The sequence below is a fragment of the Apostichopus japonicus genome, chromosome 10, assembly GCF_037975245.1.
Source record: "Apostichopus japonicus isolate 1M-3 chromosome 10, ASM3797524v1, whole genome shotgun sequence".
Lineage (NCBI taxonomy): Eukaryota > Metazoa > Echinodermata > Holothuroidea > Aspidochirotida > Stichopodidae > Apostichopus > Apostichopus japonicus.
This window is the reverse complement of record NC_092570.1, coordinates 3,195,043-3,221,229: the sequence shown is the minus strand read 5'-3', so window position 1 is coordinate 3,221,229 and position 26,187 is coordinate 3,195,043. Positions and strand designations below refer to the sequence as shown.

Genomic DNA, 26,187 nt, shown 5'->3' with positions numbered 1-26,187 from the left:
ACATCAAAGACTAGAATATAATTTAAGGTTTTGAAAACCAAAAGATGAAATTCAAGTAGGATGTCGAGGACTAGGGATTAAGTGAGATATACATTTATATCTTATGGGAAGGAACATCTATGTATGTTACGTACCTTCAAAGATTGTGCATAACGGAACAAAGTGTATGTGTGTGTAGGGGTAGGGGGGGGGGTAGGTGTATGTGATTGGTGAGGAATCAATAAACTACTTTTTAACGATGACAGGAGATGTAAAGAAAAAATGGATAACAATGCAAATATCAGTGCGTTTATATTCAAAACATCTCTATGCAAAATCTAACAGCTAATGCATTAAATAATCAAAAGTTAGAGTTGCAAACTCATAGGAAAACAATGCAAATCAATATAGAACCACATCATACAATGATAATTGAAATGAACTTAAGACGTATTTGTATAAAATATCTGAGGTTAATTACTTGCATAATCTATTAAATAATCTGTATCTGTGCAATATTGCTTGCTATAAAATGAGAAACAAAATTTAGGCAATATAGTATGGTAATGTCGAAGTATAAGCGTATGGTTTTAAGCATCCAAGAGGTTCGAGGGTGGGGAGGCGTGGGGGGGGTGGTGAGGAATGGGGAAGCTTTGGTGATCTGAACATGCCATGAGTTACAAAATCAGTCAAGCTGAATCAGAGCGGTTGAGGATGGATCCTTGCATTTCACAAATAGAAGCAATGGCCTTTTTCTCCTCCTGGAACAAAAGCATGGCGACAATTTATAAACAGGCACCAAACTAAAACAGCTGTTTCGTAGTGCATTATGTCAAAGCAAAACAATTCCCTGCAATTGCCAAACACGATTGCTGAATTATAAAACTTCCGAGAAGCAGCACAGAAAGAGCTTCGGTTAGGACAAAACAAAGAAGTTCCTGATATATGCATGGTACGATCCAGACCAAAGAGATGCCCTTCTTTACGTTACCAGTTGTGAACCACATCTGAAAGCGTATAGGATCGCAATCATGCAAAAATATGACAACGTACGGTTGGAGCAGGGTTGGTTAACTGAGAGCAACCACATTTGATATTAGCTATATAAGCTTGCTCGCTTGATCAAGATATTACTCTGGTATTTTCTCCTTTTGGAAAAGAACAACAAAAGTATGATGTCAAAATTAAACAACAGAGATCTTTGACATAATATTGATAGTAAGGAAATATTTCTAAGAGTCTCCCCATAACATTTTGATAAGACGAAGAAAAATTATAAGAATATTAATATATAAACAGAGAAAGTGAAAATTAATTAAATATGCATGAGATAGCTTAGCAAAGAATGTATGTGAGCAGCAGCTTATGACATTATCAAACTTTACAAAAAAGAAAAAACTTTTATAATTTTCAATAATTTATTTACACGGTTCAAAGTTTTCATAAAGGATAAATATAAATATGCAACTGATATTTTCCTTCTTTTGCAATTTACATTTAAAAATAAAATGATTGTTTTTTTTTCTTTTCCTGGGGGGTTTTAAGGTCAAAAAACCTTTTCCTTTCCTTTGTTTTTTTATTCTGTGATGAAAAAAGAAGATTCCTCTGAGTATTAAGAAAACTTTTAATACAAAGATGTATTCCATTTAGTTAAATTATAAATATTAAAGTACAAAGCTTACATCTAGCAAACTATTTCTTCTGTATTATTTCTTCTTTTTGTTATTATTCCTATTATTCCTATTATTCCAAATTCTATCAACTTTCATGAATGATTTTCATGTCAAATTTCTTTATTTTGTCCGAATTTGAAAATTACTGTTTTTTTCCTTCTTAACAATATTGATTAACTATTATCTTTGTAATCAATGCAAACATCTTTGAAAGAGCATTTTTGAAAATTAAATGTATCTATCCAAGATAACATCAAATGATGGAACAGAACTACTAACAGAAAGTTTCTTATGACGCTACACTATCCCAAAAACAAATTCATGGGAAAACACATGCTCCACACTATACCTGTATGAATAATGTACACAGAAATAACACACATTCACACATGGTTGTTGCCATACAATAATTGACAGGAATTTGAAAAGAAAAGAGAAGCAACAAAAAAAGAATAGAATTTATTTGGGAAATTTCTTCTCTTTATGTATTGGGAATGTCAGTTTGGAAGCACATTTCATGTGAATTGGAATAGTTTTCAAATATGCCAAAGAAAGTAGAAAAGAATGGTCACCTTTTTGTAACACTTCTTGATACAATTCAACATTTTTTCGTAGTCTTTTCGATGAAATTAAAAAACAAAACAAAAAACACTTTATATTAATTCTGTCACCCCTGATCTACTCCACATTTTTCGGGACTCCAAAAACAAACCATAAAACATAATATATATATATATATATATATATATATATATATATATATATATATATATATATATATATATATATATATATATATATATATATATATATATACATGTATATATATATATATATATATATATATATACATGTATATGCATGAAAGCATGCATATGCATGGTTCATGCCATCTTATTCTGGAATATTGTAGTATTCATGTATCTTTATCATGCATATGCATGATAAAGAAACATGTATATGCATGAAAGCATGCATATGTATGAATGCCATATTACTCAGGAACAGTAAAGCAGTAAACACCAAGTTGGAAACATATTTTATCTATTGTCGTGTTCGTGAGAAGTTTCAAAGCAATTGCCATGACAACAAAGAGCAGCATGAATTTCCTGTTTCTATCACATTAGGGTAAGGAACTGTTTACACTGTCAGTACAAGTGTTTTAAAGCATGTTATTCGGGGACAGTATACAATTGTACTTAGCATAAAAAACTTTAAACTTCCGAAGTGGCTATATACAGCAGCTTCTATTCCTTTTGGCACTCATGTTATTCAATTATTAAAACATGGTTAACAACTTTTATTTTTCTGCCTTTTTTTTCTTCAAAGTTTTTTTTATAGAAAAATATAACAAGTTTTAAAAATAATTATGAGGGAATGCTATAAATATGAACGCACTACACTAGAATAAACTATAAGATATTTCTCTACATTTCAATGTTACAACAAAAAATATGGAAATTTCTTATCTACAATCTATGCCTTAATTCCAATTTTATTTATTGGTCCAATTCAGGTGAACCATATTTGAATTTTTTATTGAGCATCAAAATATTTGCATAATAATAGCTTTCCGTTTTCAGATAATTGACTTCACGACAACAGAGTAAAACCATTCAGGACAACTTACTAGTACCTGTGCTTAAACGAGGCATCCAAAAATCGTTTCCTCTAAAACGAGGTTTTGAGAAACTTTTAACAACTACGAGATACATAGGAGAATAGTGCAGTGAAGCCACAAAAGCTAGATTATTCCCCTTTCCAAAAATAGTTGACTGACAGATTAACGGTCTGTTTCAACATTGACGAAGACAGTGTTAATTTCAATCCAACTTAAATTTAGTTGACACATAGAAAGGTTAGGTTCGATAGCAATCGTTTTATTTCAGTTACTTTTACTTGAAAAAAAGCGGTTTTAAGAAATCATGACGAGTGAGCAAAATTACATTTTCTGTTTGCAATGGAGCAAAAGTACAGCCTTAAAGCGTTTCACTACAGACTCCCCAATGATCATAAAGTCATAGAAACTTTAGTCTGTATGGATCAACAACATTTCGAATGACAGAAATCTCTCAAAATAAGTGACAAACCAAAGTGTCGTAATCTCTCGAGACGTAACATTTCCTCCTTAAAGTAAATTTAAGAATCAAAGAGACAAAAAGAAAAAAAAAACTTCTCTACTGCAAAAAGGCCTGTGTTGGTAAAACTTTCCAAATTGGAGGGCATGACATTGCCATTACTCTTACATTCCGCAGGAGGTAATTTGGTGGAAGAACCATCCCACCCCCACCCCCCCTACACCCCATTCCCTCACCCAAACTTGTTGTAAACACCTGATTTTTTACCTCTGTGAGGAGCTATGCGATCGTAGGCCAAAGTTGATGACCCGTGTGACAATGATCTGTAGAGGGATCATCAAGTTTTTTTTGCAGGAGAGCTTTACCTGCATAACATAATGCATCATACATTTTCAACTCAAATTTCATGCCCCATTTTCGATACAGAATCTTACAAAATGAAAGGAAACGAACCGGGCAACCTGAAAGGAATTTGTTTCCAGACTCTTCTGTCTTCTTTCTGACTTTTCAGCCCATCCTTGTGAAAATACTGTTTTCATTTCTTCCTTTTGCTGGGAGCTTGCCCAAATCCAGCATGATAGAAGCCTTGGTACAATTCCTCTTTACTAAGGCTGAGATTAAGTTGGTAGAATGTTGGCCTATCTTCCGCTTTGTATGACCAACATTCCATCATCATCTCGTAATCTGTTTCTTTAGCGGCTTTTGGCTTCTCTAATCTTTTCCCGGCTTCGATTCTCTTGATGACCTGTTGAATCATGACAAGTTACAAAAATCTATTAAAGACTTCCGTCGATTGCTGTGTTTAATCGTTTTGAATTTCGACCTGGGCGAGAGGTCTTTCAAATGTTGGCATGCTAAGGCAACTGCTAATTATTAGTCATTAATTCACAAGTAAACGAAAAACAGAAAAACTGACTCGGAGTTTGAAAACTGTGGAAAAAGAGTAAAGAAAATTATGGCTGGGAGTGAGATTCAAAACAAGTTACCCAGAGGTCAACCCAGAGGTCACTGGTAACCCAGAGGTCACTGATAACCCAGAGGTCACTGATAACCCAGAGGTCACAGCTTCGAATCGTGTTCTAGAGCACACAAATATTTTTGGCACTTTTCCAACAGTTAGTCGTATTTAAGAAAAAATTGGTATGACAACCTATTTTCAAATCATGGCTTTGGGAAAATGTTTGTTTTTCTACCACTACTACTCCTTTAAAAGTTTATCATCACTTTTACTTTACTAAAAGCCAACATTTCCTGGAAATCTAGACACAGGTGAGACAACACCTGTAGCCTGAAACGTATCCGTCTGTCCGTTTTAAGCTAATGTGATATGTCACACAAACATCTTTCCCACAGACATAGACTTCATCCAGATGTGAAATCCAGCAAGTTTGGCAACCAGACCGTCTTTGGGGAATACGATCACCAAAACTTCATTTAAATGCAAATTCACATACATTTTTTTATTTGTCAATGTTCTCTATATGTTCTAGAATTTTATCAAAATGCAACATGTTTTGTAAGGAACCTTTTTTTCCTCAATGGATAAATGATTTGAACTTCCCAAAAAACAAGACAAAGACATGTTTTGTTCACATCACAAAGTCTCCTGTTGCCAGATGCATTCATCAAATTTCACAAAATTAAAAAAAAATTCTTTATGATAAAAAATGCTATGAACCTGGTTGTGAATCAGATCTATTTAAAAAAATTCCAGCAGGTTTTGTAACGATAAACTTTGGCGACCGAAAATATCCCTTTAACACTTGACGTCCCGTAGCTTCCAGGCTATCCCAAGATGTCAGCTAGAATACATGTTATTCGCATTCTGGCTACGAACACGTATCTGAATTAATCTACACCAAAAATTTGAATACAAAGACAAGAAGTTTTCTTTGGGGGGGGTGGGGGGTGGGGTTTCGGGTTTACCTCAGCACCAGTTAATTCTCCGTAAGGCTGATCACCGTAAGTGAACATTTCCCACAGCGTTACGCCAAAACTCCAGACATCTGAACTGTGCGAGAAGGTTCCGTAGTAGATGGACTCCGGTGCATACCTTGTACATAAATGAAAGAATTAAAATGTGGAAGAGATCCGCATTGTTAAGAGTTACGGACATTTTAAGATTAGGGTCTTGTGTGACAGCCATTCAATTCCTCCTAAAACAACTTTACTACAGTAAACATTGAACAATTTTTCCAGTATATGCACTACAAGATACTATACAAGATGGGTCAAGTTGCTGTACAAGTGTAAAGATTTTTAGAGGGTTTCTACATAGGAACTATAGTATGCAATGAGAGAAAATGATACAGAGCCTTCAAAAAATGCTACACAAAATGATTCCCTGGTAATCCTTGGTAACCGGTAACGTCCAAATCCACAGACCTAAGTGGACACAAAAAAGCTGCCCCTCTCACAGGCCTTACGGTGCAGCCCCATCTCTCCTGGGGTATATCCCATAGGCTGGAAGCCTTAAAACTCCAACGCAATCGATTATATTGACAATTTGAACCATTTACACACTTGTATCAAGAGAGTTAGTTGAGATTAAGTGTCTTGTCCTAAGACAGGGCAAACCTTTGATCACAAAGTCCATTGCATTAACCAAATTGACTACTACTATTACGTTATCAGTGAGGCTATAAAACATATCTACGACATACCTAGAAGATTGTTACATCATCGGCTGGCATGAACTCGCTATACTTGCTTATATTTCTTAAGCATCATCTTTCTCCTAAGATCTATTTTCTACTCATCTAAACTATCAAAAGATAATAACTCACCATTTGACCGGCCACCTGCCCCCTGTTGTTGCTCGATAGTAATCGTTGTTAGCTCCAGTTGCTCTTGACAACCCAAAGTCACTAATTTTTGCCTGTAAGGGGATAGGTCAAATCATAAATGAAACAAGGGGGTGAAGTTACCCTGGGAACGAGGTGGCACTATGCCTCTTAATCATCAACAGTTAAAATCTATGACAGAAAGAGTGTTCTCCAAATTGCACTTATCTATTTACCTATTCAACTAAAGAGGTTGTGGGTGGGTAGGAGGGGAGGGAGGTGTCAGGGGATCAAGCCTCTTCATATGGTACTTCCCTCCCTCCACATACCCTTAAAATCCTCTTACATTTCAAAGATGATGCACTTCAGTAAAAGATACATTTGAGGCAATGTTAAACTAGAAGGATTTCACTTCTTGTTCTCTTATACTTTTCTTGTTTGGTCTAATTCTTTAGTGACCATTCTTCATGCTAGCAAATAAGCTAGACCAATGTGCATTGTGTTTTTAAACCCCAAATTGACCAAAACTTAGTGAATATGTGAGACATTCATGTTTTGTGAATTTTTTTTTCTTTCTCACTACCCTAAAAAAAAAGTTACCCGACCAGATGTAAGAATCTCGCAAATTTCAACAAAATTTTACGAAAACTATGAACCTATCTTGATACCTATTTTGGAATGCTTTTTGTACTTCATACAAGATCGTGAAAATCATTTCTGTACATGTGGAAGCCATATCTTGTCTACATGGATAGAATTTCAGTTAATTTTTTTGCAATATCCCAGGGTCGGAAAACCAGTAGACATAAACAGGACGAAAAAGGTTAGGCAATCTCTCAGGATATTAAGACTACGTATAAACATTTCTCCAGAAAAAACTAAAAAACTGAAAATATAAAACAATTCATCTTTCGGTGAGTTTACCTGTTCGTTTGATTCCAGCAGAATATTTCTGGCTGCTAAGTCTCGATGTACAAATTTCTTCTCCTCCAAGTACATCATTCCGGAAGTGATTTGAGCAGCCCATAATCTCAGATCCCCTTCTGGGATCTCAGATGGATGATTCAGCAGGTGTTCTAATAGGGACCCCATTCCGACCAATTCTTGGACCTTCAAGAAAGAAAGAAACAAACAAAAATCAAAACATGAGGAACAGAAAATAGAGTTATTTTATTATCTGCTTGCCTTCAATTTACATGATAGCCATAGAACAAAATTCCATTATATTTATATATTATTTTTATATTGTGAATAAAGATTCACTAGGTAGGTATACTCAATGGATGTAGACTGGAAGAAAAATCAGCAACTCGGTTGTACGGTTTCTGCGGAGAGTGTGCTCTTCTCTCATTAAACATTAAATTTGAGAATGGGACTAACCAATATATATTGAAATAGAAATAAAATAAAACTGTTAGCAAACTGCTTATCCACTAGAGAGCCTGTGTAAGAGAATGTGTAAAAGTAAGTTGGCCTGACATTTCGATCCTAGCAGGATCTTCTTCAAAGGCTAAATGACAAGTAACTGTAACAGAAGGGACAAAAACACGCACAGAATACAGACAGGTTAATGAGCATGGTGAACACAAAGAGATAGATCTGTAAGGGGATTAGTAGACAAGGGATGGAGAGAAGAAAGAAAGAAACCAACAGGGGAAGAGGAGAGGTAGGAGATAAACAGTGGAGGGACAAAGAGAATATGAATTGACATTGATGAAGATAGCTTAGATCAGAAGGATAGCAAATTTGTTGTGATGCTATAGGGTTATTAAAAATGCTGACTATCGTCCAATCAATACTGAAGCGGATACTCTTAGTTTCTATATATACTCAAGAGCTTGTTTCAATAATTAAGATTCCCCTAGAAGCAGGAAAAACTAGGCAGCAGTGAAGTTAACGTTGACAAAGAAAGTGAAAGCTGTTACATACAACGTTTGGAATTGATATAGACTGTTTGGTATAACGGTGAACTTTCACTTCTGAGAAGGTCGACAATTCTCTCGGAAGAGCTATTTAACAATGTAATGGGATCTGTTCCAGCAAAGCAGAAAATCTGATTTTGGACACTTCAGTGGACACAAACATACTGCCAGCGTTGTGTGATACATTTCAGCGCAAAAAGGCAGATAAACCCAGAAACAAGAGATCAGTACCATTCAACATAAGAAACATCAAAAAAACATCAAAAACATCACACTTTTAGGAAAGTTGTCAGTACATGTACAATACAGTATACTATGAAATAGAGGCCAATATTCAAAAAATAATGAACATTTATCATAAATATATCAGTTGTATCGCAGATATCGTGAATAAAATCAATTTGTCACCCTGGCATGAAACTTTTCTGATGTAATAAACACACACACACATATGCAAAAATTGATGAATATTTTTAATACACAAAGTTTACACTTACCAACATCATGGGGGGTCCTACACAGACCCCTAGAAGACGTACAATGCACTTGTGGTTAAGGCTACACATCACTTTGGCTTCCCTCAAAAACTCATTTTGTTGCGAGGTATGCATGTGGTCCGTGAGCAGAGTTTTCAGTGCTACAGAATGTTTGTGACCTCTGGAGTCCCTCCATGTACCTTCCAAGACAGTCCCGAATTCACCCTGGCCAAGTTCTTTACCTGAAATGAGTTTCAAAACAAGATTAACATGAATGTTTGAAATTTCCCTCTCTCTAATCTTAATGATAATCAGCCTTTAGAATAGGTTGGGAAGAGGAGGGATGGAAGAGGATGGAGAGAAAACAAGGGAGAGAACAATAGGTTCAGAAGAGGAGGGAGAGAAGAGGAGAGAACAATAGGTTGAGAAAAGGAGGGAGGGAGGAAAGAGGGAGGGAGGAAAACAAGGAAAAGAACAATAGGTTGAGAAGAGGAGGGAGAGAAGCGGAGGGAGGGAAAACAAGGGAGAGAACATTAGGTAGGGGAAGAGGAGAGATGGAAGAGGAGAGAGGGAAAACAACAGAGAGAACAATAGGTTGAGAAGAGGAGGAAGAGAAGAGGAGGGAGGGAGGGAAAACAATGGAGAGAACAATAGATTGAGAAGAGGAGGGAGGGAAGAGGAGGGAAAACAATGGAGAGAACAATAGATTGAGAAGAGGAGAGATGGAAGAGGAGGGAGGGAAACAAGGAAGAGAACAATAGGTTGAGAAGAGGAGAGAGGGAAGAGGAGGGAAAACAATGAAGATAACAATAGGTTGAGAAGAGGAGGGAGAGAAGAGGAGGGAAAACAATGGAGATAACAATAGGTTGAAAAGAAGAGAGATGGAAGAGGAGGGAGGGAAACAAGGAAGAGAACAATACGTTGAGAAGAGGAGAGAGGGAAGAGGAGGGAAAACAATGAAGATAACAATAGGTTGAGAAGAGGAGGGAGAGAAGAGGAGGGAAAACAATGGAGATAACAATAGGTTGAAAAGAGGAGAGATGGAAGAGGAGGGAGGGAAACAAGGAAGAGAACAATAGGTTGAGAAGAGGAGAGAGGGAAGAGGAGGGAAACAATGAAGACAATAGGTTGAGAAGAGGAGGGAGAGAAGAGGAGGGAAAACAATGAAGATAACAATAGGTTGAGAAGAGGAGGGACGGAAAACAAGGGAGAGAACAATAGGTAGGGGGAGAGGAGGGAGAGAAGAGGGAGGGAAAACAATGGAGATAACAATAGGTTGAGAAGAGGAGGGAGAGAAGAGGAGGGAGGGAAAACAAGGGAGAGAAGAGAACATTAGGTAGGGGAAGAGGAGGGAGCACAAATGATGGAGGGAGGGAATAGAAGAAAAGCAGAGAAAGGAGAGAGGTACAGAATACATTTATAATTGCATAAACAGTCTGATACTTTGCTGGAAACTGTCAAGGATGTATTAAGAAACAAGAACCCTAACATCATGAAATAAATTCTGTCAAAATGGAAACCATAATGCTAGACTGAATGAAATCGAGAGAGATATTTCAATATTATCGTAGGGATTAATGTAAGTATGAGACAGGTCAGGAAATGACTTCTATCTAACAGTAATGCTAGATAAACTGAAACGTAAAGTTTGACAAAATGAGGCCGAAAGAAATACTTCAAAACAAGATTACTGTATATCAAACTTTACCCCAAACTTCTGTTGTACAATTTGTTTTCTTATGAGTAACTGATAAAATATAGACCCAGGAAATGACAAATAAAATTGCTTTTTTTTTTTGGTATGAAAAGAAAATGCATAAAATGTAGCTAGGAAATGATGACTAATAAACAAGAGCTCTTGATGTCACCAAGCACGGTACAGGATATCTCCGAATTCTACAAGGAAATCACATCAAAAGGAAGTTGAGTTGCTTTGTTCAATAAATTCCAAGAAATTAAACACAAGACCGGACATGGGAAATGTTTTGTTTACGGCTAACTGTCTGTTCTTACTGAATTCAACTGTGGCGGAAAGACACTTTGGGCGGTAGAAGGTGAAGAAGGTTCATTGACCCGAAGAGACCTGTCGCTTAAGGGTGTACATTGCTAAAATAGTTACCAGTTCACCCTACACATTGTGGAGGGATGGTACTAATGTTATGAGTAGATATCAGTGATGTTACCCAGTGGCAGAGCGTCCATAGTCAGGGAGGGGGGGCGGATGCCCCCCCTGACGGACTCAAATGGACTGCTGGCGCCCTTTTCAGCTTTTTACCACTTTTACTTATTTGCTATTATTGACTTTTTTATTGCGCTCTCAAATACCTATTGACATTTGTCACATTTTGTTGGCAATGACACCTATTTATTCTTCGTTTATCTGCAAATTAGCAAGGCCTGGAAAGGGTAATTTCCGGGGATCTAGGAAGTATCTTTCCTTACAAAATTTCTGTACGCTCCGCGCCAACCTGCTGTGGCGCTCCGCTTAGATAGTGTCGAAAGCGCCTCTACAGACCATTCTCGACCCCCCTGACCAATACCCCTAGCTCCGCCATTGGTGATATATCTTGGACAGGTGAAGGTTTAGGCAAACTGTGGTGTTGCAATTCCTGAGACATTTGGAAAGGTTCCAAGTAGCCAGGTCCAAAATAAGAGCAAAAGCCAGCATTATCCACACCCCCCACCCACACCCCTGCCTCTGTTTTCTAATCACATGACTATTTTCATGAAGAGAATGATCAACCATATAGTGTCTTTTATCAACACACAATGAATGAATAAATAAATCAATACATAAATAAATCAATCAATTAATGAATGAATCAATTAATTAATTAATAATTAAAAAAAAAATACTAATAACCTAATTGGTTTGACCAGGTGAAATTTTCAGATGATTACAGCAGACTTAGCAAACATAATCCCCAATGTAACACATTTTAGCTAATACAACATTGCAACTTATGCAAATGAGGTATATATAAACATGCATGATGTAGAGCACTTTTGACCCACTTAAAGCAACTGACCAAGTGAAATCTTGAGTTGGTTACAACTCACTAAGTTAGACTTTATATTTAATATGCAAATATTTCATAAATATGTATCACTTGTCAAGAGGAAAACTAACAAGATGTTATAACAAGAAAAACAGGATAAGAAACAAAGCTTTTGAAGAACATGTTCAATGAGGATATCACACACTACCCACTGGGATCCTTTTTCCTATCAAATGAAAGACTTTAATTGGCCAAAAAAAAGAGTTTCTCTAAAATGACCAGGTAAGTGAGGAGATTTAAGTGATGGTTTTCAACTAGGAGTGTGGAACATTGTAATCTTCCATATACTGTAGCAAGGTCTGGCATCAGAAATATATCCCTCCAAGAAAACTGATCCTTGGATTATCAAACTTTAGGCACAATTATACTCTTGATGTGTCAAACAAAAATGTGAGTGTTGATAATGTTGCTATAGCCATTCCTATTTTTGAAGATATTCAGATACACAATATGCTAAAATCTGTGGAATGCTTCTTCAATTACTAACTTGACAATGACCTCGGCTGCTCAAAGGGTTTTGTGTTGCAGCTGAAGAACTGACCTAATGACCTGTGTGTTAGACTAAGTACTCCAGCCACTTTTTATGATATTATTGTTTAAAAATGGTCATTTCTTGAATAGTGAAAGTGGTACAGAGAGGCGACTGGATAGATGGCGGTATTTGTTAATGATCGAGGACACTTCAATATTTGTGCCTGATCTCACCAGGCTCAAAGACTGACCTTTGCTGATCTGTTTGGCGTCGATCACCTGTAGATCCTCCGTGCATCCTCCTCCTGGGACATTCTGTATCGCTTTCTGAAGTTCTCGCCGTTGACGATCCATCTCCTTCTTCTCGTTTCCACGGATGGAGGACAGTATCCTTGAGAAGGCCCTCGGACCCTGAGTCTGAAAATGAAGAAAAGAAAACTACTACTAAAATTTGGATCAAATTTTCAACATTTAGGAGCAGAGGCTTCGGAAGCTATTTGGGATTGGTACGGCAGATCAGAGTGTGGCCATCTATCACAATTATCGGGGGGACGTTTGGTAGGTAAAACTACGCTACGCGCCACGGAGAAAATTTTGCAAAAATGCCTCCCAGGTTGCAGGAAATAGCACTTTCCGAGCTTGAAAACAAGACCTGCCAGAGTAGTCACATTTAGCCTACTGGCCGTCATCATTATTGAAAATTATTGAAAAATATACCTCCCTCCGACGCCCCTGAGGAGAACTTAAAAATAAATCAATAAAATCAATAAAAAAGGTCATGTGATACTCACAAAAAGATGGTGTATGGGAAACAGGTATTTCTATACATAAATTAATGTTACAAAGTACTTTGGAAAAAGCAGGTATTTGTTATGTTAAATAGTTTTGAAAGTCTCCTGCCATGAATTTGTATATCTTCCTACTTTCTCCAGGTACTTCTCATCCACAAGTTATGTATGATAAATATCCCAACATGTCTCCTCGGTCATGTTTTCCCATTGCTTGTTAGAATCTACAATACACTCTATATCTGGGGTGGACAACCTACAGCCCGCCGGCCACATGCGACCCACCAGTGATTTTTTTGCGGCCTGTGAGATGTCTCAAGAAAAATAAAAAAATCAATCTATTTTACATCATCACAAAAAACGAGCTAGCTGCTTAGAATTTATCGGCACTAATGATGCTGTCATGTAGGCCTATTATCCCCATTAATTATCAAATGTACTGCATTGACATTATGTTTTTGTGAATACAGATTAAGTACACAGACCTATTACTTGAAAGTTCTCGGAATCAAAGGTTTGAAATCAACAGCAGGTCGTTGGTTAGGTGCGGCCCCGTCAATTTTTCATTCCTTACATCTGGCCCATTCATTCAAAAAGGTTGCCCACCCCTGTTCTATATCAATCTGTATTTGACTTGTTGTTTCCTAAAGTCTTATTTTAAATCTCCTCTACTTTGTTTACTAAATGATGAGAGTTAAATAAATCTGACACAGTCAATGTTTAAGATCTGATCATTCTGAAATCCCACAACTTTGGAGATTCATCAGTGACGGGCTTACCCATCTCCTCAAAACTTCAGCACTCTAGCTATCACATCTTATTTTCTGGAGGCATGGGCAGGTCAAAGTCTCACAGTTACGTAAAAGTTACGGCGATACTTTGTTGTAAGACAGTGCCAGATCGATATTACAAAATAAAGTACCATCATGACTCACAATAAAATGCTTTATCGCAATCCCTACGGGAGTAAAATCTAGCAGTATACTTTTAACTGTATAAATTTCCGGAATGATCAAACATGTTCCCAGCACGAGCCCCCACTTCCAGGAAAAGAGCCCTGTATAATCCTTTTGATTGTACAGGTGATAATTAAATGAAAAGTGAAAATAATACATCAATGCATGAACATGTACTCTGTGATTGTAAAAGCACTGTTCTTGTATGATATGACTAAGGATCAGTTCACCTTCAAACAATAGAGTTCATGACAATATCCACCAGAGGCTTGACATTGAAAACAAAGAAAAAAAAGGATAGATTTCAATTTCACTCTCTCCTTATTGTAATGTTTTTCAAAAATCAGAATTAATTAACAGTACTTTCTGAATATATAGCTTCTATTTGACAGTGAGGAACTTTTGTTGTTTTAGTTATAAGCAATTATTAAACCATTCAAAAGCTTCACCACGATCAATTAACATGTGACACGGCGGCTACGAAATGAGTCACCTATTATCAAGGAGTGGCTGAACGTTCAGGATTATCATGCAGCATTCTATTAAGTAAGAGTTTTTCACTGTTTTTTCGTACACAAATCCGTCATAAATGGATTGATAATTTAGAACCCGCCGAATGTTTGCCAACTGTGCAGTACATGTAAATGAAGAGGTACATATAAACTAAGTCTCTGTTAGTGTTAGACTTCCATTTCAGTCAGTAAACTCTACAGCTACAATCATGTCTTGCATCATGGTTAAGATGCTTTTTTTTAATGTAAATGTTAAAGCAGAGTCAGGGAGGGCAGTGTCCATCTAGACTTGATGGAGGTGGTTTAAAGTGGGAGGGGAGGGAGGGAGAGAGGGGCCACACTAAGATTTTTCTGGCATTTCTTTTATGGCAGTACCAGATTTATATACACACAGGCACACACAATACACATACAATATGAACTCAAGGAACTATTTGCTACAACACTGATCATAGGATATTGTTAAAGTAAAGTATATATGAGCCAAGTTGTAGTTTTCCTCTTCAGTTTAGACTAGAGCAAGCAACAAGGAGTATGAAAACTAACTGGACAATATAGTTTCATTTCAATTTTGACAGCCATTAAAAAATAAATAAATAAGCCAAAAGAGAGAGAGAGAGAGATAAAAGAAGAAGAAGAAGAAGAAGAAAAAGAGTAGTTTAACCTACCGTTGTGGGAGATGAAGGTCTCTCTTGGTCCTCCACACTCTGAACTCTGGGAGGTGGGGGAGGATATTTCTGTGCAGCTGGCACAGCAGATTGGGGCTGCATAGCTTTCCTTCCGGTGGTGGGAGGCGGACTTCTCAAAGGAGGGGGCTTTACACACGACGGGGCTCGTACTCCATCTGAAGGTGGATTCCGATGCGAGGGTCGACTGTTCGGTCCGGCGTTGTTGTCATGCTCAGATGATGGCTTCCTGATTGGTTGCGTTAATTTTGTGGGGAGACCGTCTTCATATTTCATGTAATGTTCAATCAACATCTCTAATGCAGTGAAGTAGGGCCCATCGTCGATGTAAAGGTTTTCACTCTGCGGCAAGATTTAGTGGAAGCACAGAAATTAATTGGATTTTTTTTTTTAAATCTTATCTTTTTGCACTTTCTTTGTAGAACAGTTCATAGGCAGGAGAAAAATTCTCAACAGTAGAATTTCTGACCCTTTTATTGTGCTTGTGTAATTTTAGACATATTTCGGCTGTGGGAGTATTGTGGGTGGGATGTACAGTTGAATAACTAAACTCAAATCCACGATCATCTGGAGATCTCTGGTCACAAAGAAAGTTATCTCAGAGAGATAATTGTTGCACCAAAACTCACGAGTAGACATTTGAATAAGTCTGTCCAAGTTCTTCAATAACTATTTACAGGTATATATTTAGTCTGATTTTTTTCTATGCACAAAGAAGCCAAATGAAAATGGATGCGATGGAATTGATATCGTAAATGTGACATGATGCTAACAGTGAAATGATGATTCCTGTTTCCTTTATGATAAAGATATTTGCTTGAAAAAAAACTATCACAATGAAATTGTAAGGCCCCAAGCCCCAAAATCTCACAATTTCTCACAAGTATTATCCAATTTTCATACCTTTGTCTGGATTTCAAAATTGTAGACACTTGCAGAGGCAGCCATGGACAAGACATAGACCCTCGGTTTGTGGGGACTGGTACGGACCAAGAACACACCGTCGGCTAGTCCGTGAGCTTGGATGCGTTCCAAGGCTTGGCTTCTATCTAAAGGTCCGTGGTAATAACCTGATACAGGAATTTGTGGAGCTGGCGGCAGAAAGTTTTCTGTTTCGATCAAGAAGATTTGGAAACTTTTAAAAGCATCATTCGCAGGTGTTGGTCAACGAGATGCCATGATGGATTACTATTGAATATAAGGCAAATACATTTACGGGTATCGTCGTACCGTGACAACGATGAAGTAACAGTCTTTTTTTTTGGCTCCCTTCATACTGTGGTAATATTTTTTATTCTTCAGCATCCCCATTTTCACTAAAGGTTGGCAAATTCTGACAAAATGAGAGATGGAGCAGGCCTGTGCTGCTTTTTAAAGTCTTTGAGGATAGTGAGGAGAGAGAAAGTGAAAGTTTTGCTAACGCCCAGCGATGCATTAGATATTAAGTTTGAGGAGCGAAGTCAACTTTTCTGTTACTCGCATGTTAAATGACTGCTGGAAAATCCCACAAACAACAGGTTTCAATGTATAGCTTCTAGATGGATCATAGCAGTGATTACTACCCCATTTGGTTAAAACTACCTCGGTTGCCATGACGATAGCAAAAATTGATTTTAGGCATCATATTCCAGAGCAAAAACGAGCACGGTACAGTACCTGACACATTAAGGATGAGGTCACAACATCATAGCTGACTCACTAATCATTGTAGTGATAATAAAAGCAAACCGGAAAACTCTTATTATTCTCACATGTTGTGATTCATTTGGTTTTTACCGAAACGTGACTAGTCAAGCTAATGAACTTTATAACCGGGTGCCAAATAGCAATTGAAAACTTTATCAGAATCAACTGAAATGTGCTCTCGTGATGGGCAGAGCTACAGTAGATGCCAAAGTTCATGAAATTTGTCACCTTCTTCTTCGACATTGTGTTTACAGGACTTTCATGTCTTGATATCTGTTGACCTCAGATGACCTTTGCCACAACCAAAAACAACTGTACACCTGTTACACGTCGTCGTAAAGCCATTTTACTGTATAAACACGTGCAAGTTTATGAATATATTGAAATATCTTTCAAAATGTTCACACTTTGACCAATACAGACGTCTGACCCACACAAAAGAACAACAGGGACATTGTACCCAATAAGGGTAAGTTATACTTACTCTGTCAATATTCCACTTCTTGATAGATATTAAGTGGTTACATCACACACAAAAATACACACCCACACATACAGTTTACACACACACATGCCAACTACGCTGCAATACTGTATGATATTTGCTGGTCTGCATAAAGTACCAAAAAGGAAGCAGACTTTGTAAGACTGATCTCTAGTCTGGTAAATTGCACCTATGTTGCCATAGTTACTGCAGATGTTTTTAGACAGACCATCTAAGCCATTTGATTCACTGAACGCGATCATTAAGGGACTCAAAGAGTCCATTTACCAGCCATTAAACAAGGAAATAGTTGAACCATCAGTTAATTAAAACTAGTTTAATGGCTCTTGTACAAGAGACAATTCTACCTGCACAATTATGCAATTGGCTAATTCTGCAGCAACTTTTACTTTCTGTGTGGGAAGTGAGTCAGAGAAGTATGTTGTCTACTCTGACTGAGGGATACAGGTTACTTGTCAAAAATTGTACATAAATGAAAGCAATAATTTAGTCTGAGATACATATATATGCGATACATTTGACATATTTGAGAAAGCTGTAATGTAAATTTTACAGATGTTCAAGTTTAGGCAGTAACTGTACATATATCTCATAGAAGGAAATCCCAATCAAGTTGCACCAGCTCACAAGGCGTTTAATCATTCTCTATTAAAATTTATCAGTTAAAAAGGGAAAAAAAAGAACAAGCAAAACTGCATGTGCAAGTGTTCCACAACTCTACCAAACATACTAATTACAGCCTTGATGTTGAATAACATACAAGAAATGAAACTCCAGCCTGGATTCTTATCGGCAAAGTATGTCTGGATTAGGTCTCTTTGCAATGAATGAATAAAAATCTAAAGTAAGAGCTGAATAATCTTTTTCTTCTTCCTTTTTTCTTTTTTCGACAGTAACTACTGTCACTTCCATCTCAATCTTCCACATCTGCGGTGAGATAATCATGAAGGAAAACAGTCAAAAACCAATTTTCTGTTCCTGCGTATTGGAATGCATTAAAGCCTGTTATACTATGGCCTGACTAAAGGACGGTCAGGGTGGCACAGCCCTGTGTCGATTAGGGAGCACTGGGGAATATGGGATGAAGAATAACCACCTCTCATTTTCGATAATATACCTTTAGAAGGTGAAATAAAACAATAACAACAAGTGACCTAACTGACCCAAGGGCCTGCCTCCAGGCTCTCAACACTCCTAGTTACACTCCAAAAGTAATGCAACCCATCTGCTTCAAAAATGAAATGCTACCGTTTGCTTCAAATAGACGATCAAAATTTATGGCAGGTCTTACTCAGTAATGACACCAAGCTGGGTTGATTGTATCTTCTGGCCAGCTCCATGGGAGTTTCGTTGCTCGAATTACGAGGGTGGCAAGGAGCACCGGCCATGATGAGGTGCTTGGCACATTGAATGTAACCTCTGGTGACTGCCTCGTGGAGTGGAACCCATCCCGTTCTCGGATGTCGTTGCGTCGGATCTGCGTTCTTCTTCATTAGCAGTTGGCAAGATTCTGGGTGCTTTGTGGAGCAGGAAACCTACAGGTGGGTTTGAGGTGAAAGATAATGTCAATAAGTGGACATCAAGCTGCCAAAAATAAAAAATTGTTCACCTGCGCTGCAATACAATCCTCACTCAATAGAAACTAGAGTAACCTTGGGTATGAAGAAATCTTCCAAGCCAGTTGCAGAGAGATGGGTGAAGGAGAGGGAATTGTACCATTTTCTAATTTTCTCACCCCTACCTCCACCTACCATTTTTGGAATATTAAAACTGTTGTTGGTCAGAAACACCCTAGAAAGATTTTTACAGTCATCTGGTTCTTTTAGATATAGATATTACATCAAACCATAACACTGCTGTTGAAAGTTAAATAAAACAAAAGCCATATTTACGCTGATGAATACTAAATTAATTCTCTACTTTGCACAGTACATCAAAAGCCTAGCTGGTCATTTCCACTCGGCAATGAGATCTTCCTTGCCATGTTTGCTGTGCAAATGCTCGATAATATCCATTACATACTGTAACTTGAACATGACTTGACTTGCACATAATTTTACATAAAATTCTGAAACTGCAGAAATTAAATAAAAATGACTGAAGCTTTAAAATTGACCAGCGTACCTTCCAGAATGAAAGTCGAGATATTTCATAAACCGTGCAACCACGGAGGTGACCTGTGACGACACTGATGTAGAATGAATGAAATGTTACTTACGTAGAGGGGACTGACCCCTGAGCTGTTTTTACAATTGATATTAGCGTCATTGTCCAGCAGAAGGTTTATAATTGATAGAAACCCTCTGGCCGATGCTTCGTGTAGAGCGGTCTGTCCCATAGCATTTCTGGAATCTATGTGACCACGTAAGCTTTCGTCATGTTCTAAAATTTTGGAGAGTATGTCCTTGTCACCTTCCATCGCAGCTCTGTAGGCAAAAGGAAAAAAGGAAAAAAACATTAAGAAAAAGGAAAGATTTTTTTATTTTACCAATTTTGAGCTAGCAAGTCAACTCTGCCACTAATCACCATCCCTTTAATAATGTTTATTAATGAGAGTTATATGACATTGTTTATACACTGTGCAATATGATCACAATTCTACTTCCACAGCCAAAGTGATAGCAGTATAGATCACAGAGAATATGGCCAATCTTGAGACAATTTGAGATATAACCTGTTGACCCCTTGAAGCTGATCAGAGGGTGAAAACTGATAAGAGCCACTTGACCGTATCAAAGGCTCACCTAACACAAGACTATTAACTCTTTGAAGCAGCTTTCATTTCCTGGAAGACTGTATGTTTTGTTGAAGTAATATAGAGCCGCTTGCAAAATTGCCACAAAAACAAATGAACTGAAATTGACCAAACTCTGTTCACCAAAAGAAAATCATAGCATTGAAAAATTCACAGACTAATTGTAGCATTAATTTTGGAGTTGTCATGCTTACAAGGTTTTGAGATTTGTTTTTAATGTTGACATTATGTGACCCTTAAGAAAGGAAGAATGAGCAAAGGGGTTAAGAAGGGAGGTGGTGCTGGTGCAAGGAATGAGAGAATGGGGGGGGGGGGTGGGGGTGGTGGGAGCAGGATGTGATATATGAACAAGAAAGTAGGAACAATGTCAGATGGGATGGTGGGAGGGGGGCATAGAAGGCATACTAAGAAACAGCAGGCCATACTAATAGCAAAATGGTCAGGGGAAGGAGGGGGGGTGAAAGGGACAGGAAGATAGAGAACAGAAGATATGAAAATGAGGGAAATGTATAAGGCATGAAATAGGATGAAATAAGATTACAATTAGTAAAATTCACAACCCGTGTTATGACTGGCGATTTGATTCCTTCTTTACCATACTTCCTAGTTCCTACTTAGGGTCACAGTGACAGTGCAAAATACAGTATATACCAAAGCTCTATTAAAACCCAGTTGGAGCTGGCAAGTGAACATCTCATTCCAAAACCAGAGAATTATTACAGTGAAGTGTGTCAAATATTGTTAATTGTAATAGATAAAATCCCTCAACACACTGTAAAAAGATGTCGCAATGAACAGGAAGTGATGTAGCATAGCTTTCATATCAAGTCAGTCTCTCTGAGTCGCCATTTACTAGAAGGACTGCCACAATACGTAGATACTGCGTATCACGTGTGTGCTGAAATAATAAATCTGTCCTCCGTTTTCTTAAACAAGAGGACCACAATTTAACCGTTTGAATTTAGAAACTTGTTGCATTTAAGTCTGACCTGTGTAGAGGAGTGGTCCGTCCTGCCCTCCTAGCCGTCGAAGGCGGGAGATCCCCGGCACAGAAGGCCTTGAGTTGAGTTGGAAGGCCATCAGCAGAAGTCTGGTAATAGTTCACCAACTGGTCCAAGCCTTGAAACAAAGGGCCGTTCTCGATGCGGAAATAAAAGTCTCCCAGACACTGTATTTGGAAGTGTGCAGGACATCCATTGTGGATTAGGGAGATGACGTAATCCCCATTCCGAGAGGTGCTCTCTCGGACCAGGAATAGTCCCTCTGTAGAACCGTTCTCTTGTAAGAAATGTAAGGCAACATCTCTGGTAATCCTACCATGGTACCAGAGTAGCTCCTTCTCCTCGTCCTTGCCTTGAATAACATCGCTACAGAGATAAGCTTCTAAGGAGCTAGATTTCAGAGACTCCCGGAGGCGTGGCTTCTTTCTTTCGTCATCGTCGAATGCGTAGACGCTAGAGTAGAGGTCGTCGTTAGGAAGTTCTGCAAAGTTCATGCCATTATTGAATGCCCCGCGCATCCCACTTTGGTCATTCATAGTAACAGGCATTATGAGGTCTACATCCGTTGACAAAAAACTTGTACTAGTTGTCCATCATACTGTAAATCGTCTTGCAGTTACCGGCTGATTGTTCTTTTTACCCTCTATAGACCTCTAAAATCAAAGAAGAATGAGAAATAGAACAAAATATATAACTTCAGACATGTTAACGAGCATGTGTGTGTATGTATGTATGTGTGTATGTATGTATGAAAGTTTATGCAGAGTTGCATTGTCTTCCACCAAAACAAGATGGCCCCATTGTTGACGACATTAATACTAACTTCAAGAATATATTCTTGAGTTTTTTCCCTTCCCTTAGTCTTCTCACAAAAGAAGACTTTTAAGGTAAGATTATTTACATTTGGAAGCTACAAGAATTGGAGAACATTGTCATATTTTTGGAAACTGAAAATTAAACCATAATTCCAACTTCTTCTTTATTTTCATTATATCAACTATAAAAATTTGCCAACAATTAGATCTACTCAAATTGTAACAACAACACACAGTACCATGCAGTATTTACTTCCTGTTAGCTTTGAACTAAACAAATATTGATTCTTGAAAAGTAAGTTATATTTCCCCTGCCATGACCTTGCAATCTTCCCCAAATTTTGGAGACCGCACTGTAACAGTACCTTAAAACATGAATGCATAGTTAGAACTTTAATTCAAGTTTCCTAAAAAAAGTTGTCCATAGAAACACTTTACAAAATTCTGTCGGAATAAATTTCTTGCATCCTAATTTACAGTACCTATTGTTAATTAATTACACAAAATGGAAGTTGAACTACCGTAAGTCATTTACAGTATAAAACCCTCTTGGTTTCTATCAAGATAGTGCTTATAACATGACAATCCTTTCTTGGTACTACATGTACAGTACAGTAGATGTCACTTCCTACAGGGAATAGGGTATTTTTGGCACAGTATCGCATGGGCAATTTACTACACAATTTGTACACAAATGAAACTCTCTTCGTTTTCTTCCTTCAATGACGCACACCAATTTTCAGTATTTCATGACAAGTAAAAACCATCAAAATAAAACCTGCTATACGTACTGTACTGTACAAGATATGAACAATTACTTTATTCTGTTTCACAAGTAATAGAGCTCTATAAGTTTCAAAACTGTGTATTTGTGTAACCTAAATATCATAAACATGACCGACCATGATATATATAAACTTTGACATTTAGACCCAGTTTGGTGTTGTTTGCTTTAAAAACTAAACAAGTAGATGCACAACAACAGCTAAACTGTTTTATTTCATGGGAAACCTACATCTGTCTAGAGTAAAATTTCTTACAGAAAGAATGGGTACACTAGCTTCCACGGTTTTGTGAAAAGTAAAAACTTTTTTTCTTCTATAAAACAAAACCCAATCTGGCTGAAAAACCAGTACTTTCCCTCTCCCGAATTGCATTGAAATCTCAGCGGTGTTACGATCGCTAAAGATGCGCATTTTTTATGTTAAAATAACAACAGCGGTTCAAGTCTAGTTTGATTGTAATATAGGGTAAAAGTAAAGAGAATAAATTCAAGAAATATTACTGTCTTCATGACTCTCGTTTTCTTATCAACGTTAACTTTACTGAAGTAAAAATGCCGAAAAGAAATGATGTGTTAGTGATATAATGTTTTCGTAAGTGTAAACATTACCGTTTGTGTTTACTGTGTTCAGAAAAAACAAACACATGAATGGTCATCCTGATCACCCTATGATCTCGTCAGCAAGTATGCTACTCGTATAATGACAGCACGAGTAAATATGTACTTACAATCATCTACGGAAGGGGTTAGTTGTTACTGTTTAACCTGCTAATGACGATAAAATAGCATTCGTATGTTAACACAAAATACGTTTTGCGCCAGATGGAGAATCTTCCTGATACGTAGATGTTATTGTAATAGTCCCTCCCGAAAGAATACAATCAATTGCTCAACCCTCAATCCACGCTATTAAGCCGAAATTTTTTATTCCAGAGAGAGGTAGGAATACAGTGTAGCTGGGGGAAAATTTAGTTTACAGATTCACAGGTGTACAAAAACGGATGCGGGATGAACCGATTTTAGTTTCTCAGCTAGGGAGTTCAGGTGCTGCCATTCACAAGTAGGCTGGGAATTTCCGAGACTTGGGCGGAGCGTAAACCCGATTATGAGCAATTTGGAGATCGGGAAAAAAAATTGCTTTACAATATGATTGGTCTCCAATAAAGTGGCTGGCAAGGTGTTTGAAGGTACCAAATTGCATGGTCTAGCAGCAAACCTTTCATGTTGCAATTAACTTTTATATTGCAAAAAGAACCATAATTAGGAAGAAGCTTAGTGAACAAATGATGGATGGAAGCTTTATCTTTGTTTTTTCCTGTATTTCCAATTCAATTTTTCACGTTTTTTTTTTTTCTTAAAATAAAATATACCACCAAAATTCGGTGGGCAAAACCGATTTCGGTACTTAACCGGATTCCCGAGTGCACAAGCTTATAGGGTACACCCTCAAAACTTTGGAAGTATACTGTGCTTAATTGTGCACAGCTGGACGGAGCTAAGCCTGACAATTTCAACTGATTCGTTAATTTAACAAAGTCCACATTCTTAGCATGTATACTTAAGAACTGTAAAATCAAAAAGTGAAGTGAATATATATATAGGGATAACACACAATTTGGGATACAAATTTATGGTAAATTTAATACGCCACTTTTTTTTCTGTTGACCCCTCTGTACAGTTTTCCTAGTGATTTTATGTACATATTGACAATGCGCCAGGCACACAATGTTAACCATTAAGGTGGCAAGCCTAGGTTAACATTCTAACTTATTATGACACCAATTATACAGTATATATGTCAATTGTAAAGCCTTGATGACAACTACAGACATAGCTTCGAATTCATTAAAAATTATATAAAAGAGGAGTCCAACACTAATCTGGCAGATTGATTGACATTCCTCTTCCCCTTTGTGTTACATTAATTAGTTTGACCTACAATCAGAAATCGATCGTATATGTTGCTACCTGCATGCATGTGGATCGAATTCACCTCGTTTCCCTGGAGATAATTGTATTAACTATAAAATGCTTTTGGCCAACATGTTCTCCCAACGTTTGCACAACAACTATTTTTGCATAGCCTATATATTACTGCCATGGTTATGTGTGAAACCCAGAATGTTTCTGTTACTTTATAATATTTTTATTTTTGGAGGGGGGTGGTAAATAAAGCTTTTCCTACTTTTGTGGCAGGTTTATTTAGCTCTAGTCTAGGTAGGCTACTTACCTAGCTCATGTTTCTGTATACCGTTAGATTTAAAGTTCATGTTACTCATAACCAAATTATGTAGCACCGAATGGCCTAACCTTCTCATGAAAATCTTAGTCCTTTACAAGCACAACAGGACAGTAATATGGTACGATATCACTACTTTTGGTACAGTGTGCCATGGGGAAGAATAGACAGTACAGTGCTAGTAGCCTAGGCTTAGGTCTAGATTCAAAGTGCTAGCTTGTCCCTTAACTTGGTAACTGTGTGAAAATGAAACTTTACTTAGGTGTAACTTACACTTCACATGAGTATCTGTTACCGGCGAGCTATGAAAAACACTTTACGTTGAAGATTTCTTGCGACCTAATCAGTATGGAACTTTCAGGAAATGTTACCCGGGGAGTATGTCAAAACAAGTCCTTCGTTCTTACTGCGTTACAGTACGTATCCGAAAGAATAGTGCTTGACTAGCTGAGATCGCTCTCCTTCCTGCTATAGCTAATATGTAATCGAAACGTATTTCCGCGTTCGCAAGTCTGAGTAGTTAGCAATGGAAAGTCAGTTTCACGAAAAAAAGCATGTTCGAAGTTTTCAACAAATTTTTAACAGAGATCTACGCAGTAAGAAAGTTAGCATACACACCAAGACAAACATTTCACTGAAGGTGTTTGATAACAATCCATTGTAATGATAGAAAAAGTTGCCATATGTCCAAAATGTCTCTATTTATATCCACTGATAACGTAGCAAAGATGTCACAATGACGTTCAATGATGCCAATAACGTATCTTGAATGATTCTTTTGCTTAATTTAATTACATTAGTGTTATCGTAGGTCTATTAGAAAACTGAGGGACGTGGCAAATTGTAGATCGTGTGACCGCGATGCAGGCTTTGACATACAACAGAAGAAACTGATAGTGGGACGGATTAAATGAAAAAGTGTCTTGGCACATCCTACCACCACCAATTAACTGACATCCGTAATTACTCCTAGACACTGGTTTAGGTCAGACGAAAATATGTTTTAGGAGACGGTGAC

At 37.4% G+C, this 26,187-nt stretch overlaps 1 protein-coding gene across 1 annotated transcript; it reads right to left on the bottom strand.

Moving 5' to 3' along the window:
• Window positions 1-278: 278 nt before the first annotated feature.
• Window positions 279-25,923, bottom strand: LOC139974759 (tyrosine-protein kinase HTK16-like). Its single transcript, XM_071982155.1, has 12 exons — window positions 25,443-25,923; window positions 21,319-21,983; window positions 19,793-20,000; window positions 18,866-19,109; window positions 16,287-16,492; window positions 15,366-15,725; window positions 12,693-12,858; window positions 8,933-9,153; window positions 7,438-7,623; window positions 6,517-6,608; window positions 5,657-5,783; window positions 279-4,475 (listed from the first exon to the last, which is right to left on the bottom strand). Exons 2-12 carry the CDS (start codon window positions 21,876-21,878, stop codon window positions 4,266-4,268), a joined length of 2,580 nt encoding a protein of 859 aa, XP_071838256.1. The 5' UTR covers window positions 21,879-21,983; window positions 25,443-25,923; the 3' UTR covers window positions 279-4,265.
• Between the last annotated feature and the right edge of the window lie 264 nt (window positions 25,924-26,187).